The sequence below is a fragment of the Rutidosis leptorrhynchoides genome, chromosome 4 (assembly GCF_046630445.1).
Source record: "Rutidosis leptorrhynchoides isolate AG116_Rl617_1_P2 chromosome 4, CSIRO_AGI_Rlap_v1, whole genome shotgun sequence".
In the NCBI taxonomy this organism is placed as follows: Eukaryota; Viridiplantae; Streptophyta; class Magnoliopsida; order Asterales; family Asteraceae; genus Rutidosis; species Rutidosis leptorrhynchoides.
In genome coordinates this window covers 352739899-352743559 of record NC_092336.1, presented here as the reverse complement: position 1 = coordinate 352743559, position 3661 = coordinate 352739899, and the positions used below count along the sequence as shown (strand labels likewise).

Genomic DNA, 3661 nt, shown 5'->3' with positions numbered 1-3661 from the left:
CAAAAAATGTGGAACCGATATGAAGTTTACTTTATTTTAATTTCTGAAAGTTGTGTCTTCGATGATGAATCAACTGCTCCTACAAATTGGATGGTATGTGACCTAGGTCACCACTTTGGGTTCTTTAAGTTCTAAAATACTTTTTCTTTCTAAATTTTGAAAATAAATAGAAAATAAAGTCTTACAAGTAATTTTAACGAAATAAATATGAGGAAAATGCTAAACGTAGCTTTTAGGACTACGTTTAAGCTTACCAAATTTAATTTTTATTTCATTTATATAACGCAATAATAACATTAATCCCCAAATTATATGAAGAAAGTGAATATTAAAAAAATATATTTATACTTCGTAATTAATTAACTAGAATTTTTAAATCTAAATTTAGTATACTTAAATAAATGTATTCCTATTTAGCATTGTCCTTAAAATACCTAACACAAAAACAGGAAGCAAACCTTTATCAGTCAAAAATCATCGTAGCCCTATTTAGCATTGTCCTTAAAAATACGTAAAACAAAAACAGGAAGCAAACCTTTATCAATCAAAAATCATCATCATCATTATAATAATAATTTTGAAAAATTAATCCACAGATAGATACAGAATGGGTGAAGAGAACAAATCAACATCATCACTCCCAGACACACAATTTTTCGGTCTTCTATCTAATCTCCTACAACAGGTTTAAACAATCCAATCTATTCGTATATATGTTCAAGTTTCAATCTTTTTCTTCAATTGTTGTATAAAAGTTATAAAGTTTGTTACTTTTTCTGATTCTGAAGAGTTTAATGATCTGGTATTATTTTGTATTAGGTATTATGTGTTCTGGGATCTGTTTTTACAATTTGGTAGAACTCACCGATTTGAATTTGATCAAATTGTTGGGTTTTATGATTTGGGTATTTTATGTACAGGGAATTTAGATTTATGGGTGGATTTGATCATTTGATCTGTTATCTTGTTCTAGATTATTTATTGTTTGGAATCATGGAATTTTAGTAGCTCTATGTTTGTTACTTGTTAGAATTTTGATATTAACACTACCTTATATTACTAATTTAAAGTGAGTGAAATTTGTAGACTGTAATACTGACATAATAGATATTAGAACTCTAAAAAAATAGATAAATCTCAATTATAGACTGATAAGAGAATGAAGGTTTAGAATGTTAAAAGGCGTATAGAGACAAACACTCAGTAATGCTACATTTTAGGTTATCTAGTTGTTCATGGTGATAGGCTTTTGACATACTTGGCAATGTTCTGATTTACTCAATATGATGAAGGTCATGGCTACTTGTATTTCATAGAATGCAAGTGCTTTTGATTATGCCAGCAAACAAGGTTGGTTTTGGAACATGAGATAAAGGTGGAACGGATATTTTGATTCAGGGTGTACTAAAACATGGGTGAGAGAATTAATATAAGTTGATTGGGGGTGGGCTGTATTTGAGCTGACCTTTTTCGGTCTTGTGACAGGTTAGAATGGGTAATCTTTTATGCGGGACGGGTCAAACTGTATAAGTTTTTTTTTTTTTTTTTTTTTTTTTTTTTTTTTTTTTTTTCTCTTTTCTGATGTCTATAGATAATTAGTATACTAGATAAAAAACTCAGTCATGAAAGAATTAATCTATTTGTTCTTTTTTCTTTTGTTTAGGAAGTTGTTCGAAAACACTCTGTGTGACTTTTGACCCTCTTGATTTGGTAGATTCGTTGAACCCGTTTACATTTAGCTAAGTATGAAACAAATTTTCTGTAAATGAGTTGAAATTTCTACCTGTAAGAGGCCTTCATGGGTTTGCAAGCTCAAATAATTCGTCTTTGAGACTTTTCGAAAGCTTGAACCTCAGCTTGACATATAGGCTTGTTTCTTATGGGCAATTGGCTTTTTATAGTTCATATTAGTTCGACCTTGGCTCTACTCTGCTCATACAAAGTTTGTTAAGGCTAAAATTAAACTTAAAATTTCAATTACAGTAACCAGGTTTGTAGAAACCTTGTGCATAAGTGGACTCATCTCACGCTATCACTAAATTTGATTATTTTTAATGTCGGGATTTTACAGGTGGAATCATTGACGAATCAAGAAGAAGTTGAATTACGTGCCAAAATCGAAGCTCTTGGGTCAGAAGTTACCAAAGTTCCTTCAAAGTCTACAAAGACTTTTGATGAAGTAAGCTTTACTACAACTTACTACAACTTAAAACTCATTCCAAACTTCATAAGTAAATTATAATGTTTCTTCTAATCATCAGCTAGAACTAGTTTCGGAGTTGGATAAATTATCTGCAAAGTTAGACAATGTGGATGAGATGATATCATCAGCCATGGATGCTGACCCCGAAGTGATGTCATTGTTGAGTAGTACTGCTGATGTATGGATGCCCGTTATCACTGCAACTTCTGTTCAGAGACAAACTATTGCCGCATCGGTTAAATCTGATGATCAAGAGAAAGAAAAGTCTTCCAAGTAGTACGTGTTCGAATTCCTATTTTCTTTTGCATTTAGTTTAATTTGGAATAATAAAAAATATAAGTTGGTCGCTATTATGAATTATATATATTCAATATAAGTGAAGGAAAATAAGTCTACTGGAGTGTTTGGCATTTGGAGATTTTATGGGTCTTCTTTCTTTACATTTCTAACCCAAATTTGGTATCAGTTCGTCCTATAATTTTGAATGATCACATATATATGTTTACGTTGTAATGTTTATAAGACATACTTTTTAATTATTCTTTAACATATATTTTTATTTATATTAAAGAGGATTGGTATGTATGAACTATGTTTGTTGATAATGATATATTGAAATCCAAAGTGACCAAGAAATAATAATGCAGCAGAGGCTCCTGTTCCTGGTTTGGGGTTGGCATTTTCTAGCAATGACAATAGTAAAGTTTCTTGGAAGGATATTTTTGCATATTTATTTTTTCATTCATAATTGCAAAATTTTCAAGATTTGGTTATGCAAACATTTTCTTGAATATGAATAGAGATGAGATGGTGTGGTGTGAGGATACATCCTATAAATTACAGCTTTTGGTAACAAGTTTAACCATATGTGATAAATATATTTTACTTTCACCATACTAGGTAACCAACACAAAAACTAGCTATACAAAGTACAAACTGAAAACCACAAACCACATTTATATGTTTGAATATGTAACATTGCAGATCTGACTACAAGACTGTTAGCCTTATTATACACAAGACGTATAAAATCCATATATCAGATTCCCAGATACGTACGTACTCGTACCAAAACTGAAAAACTAATTCATACATTAGAAGAAAGGCTAACTAGTAAACATGGTAGAGCTATCAATATCGGGGTTACTAGATTAGTCACCGCCATTATATTATATTATATTATATTATATCTTCTTATATCTAAAAGATATAGTTCAAATGAATAGTGGACTTTAGAAGTTTTACAAACTTACACCAAACTTTTTATTTTTTACAATTCAACCCCATCCTTTAGAATAGTTACCTTCATATTTTTTATAAACATGACACAAACTTTTCACATTTTATAATTTAACCATCAAACTTCTCATCCATTATAAATCGTCTACACAATTCTCACTATCCAATAACTACTCACTATTATTAATTTTATTATTAGCAAATCAATCACATAGTTTT

General features: G+C 30.1%; 1 protein-coding gene across 1 annotated transcript; it reads left to right on the top strand.

Annotated features, from left to right (window-relative positions):
* Positions 1-472: 472 nt before the first annotated feature.
* LOC139843911 (uncharacterized) lies at positions 473-2548 on the top strand. Its single transcript, XM_071834097.1, has 3 exons — positions 473-685; positions 2072-2179; positions 2262-2548. The coding sequence occupies exons 1-3, from the start codon at positions 608-610 to the stop codon at positions 2478-2480; spliced, it is 405 nt and encodes a 134-aa protein (XP_071690198.1). The 5' UTR covers positions 473-607; the 3' UTR covers positions 2481-2548.
* The last annotated feature ends 1113 nt before the right edge of the window (positions 2549-3661 follow it).

Bases quoted from the DNA above. Each gene is read 5' to 3' on its own strand.
- LOC139843911 (XM_071834097.1), top strand. From the start codon at position 608: ATGGGTGAAGAGAACAAATCAACATCATCACTCCCAGACACACAATTT. The intron at 686-2,071 runs GTTTAAACAATC...GGGATTTTACAG, and splicing joins TATCTAATCTCCTACAACAG to GTGGAATCATTGACGAATCA. The intron at 2,180-2,261 runs GTAAGCTTTACT...TCTAATCATCAG, and splicing joins CTACAAAGACTTTTGATGAA to CTAGAACTAGTTTCGGAGTT.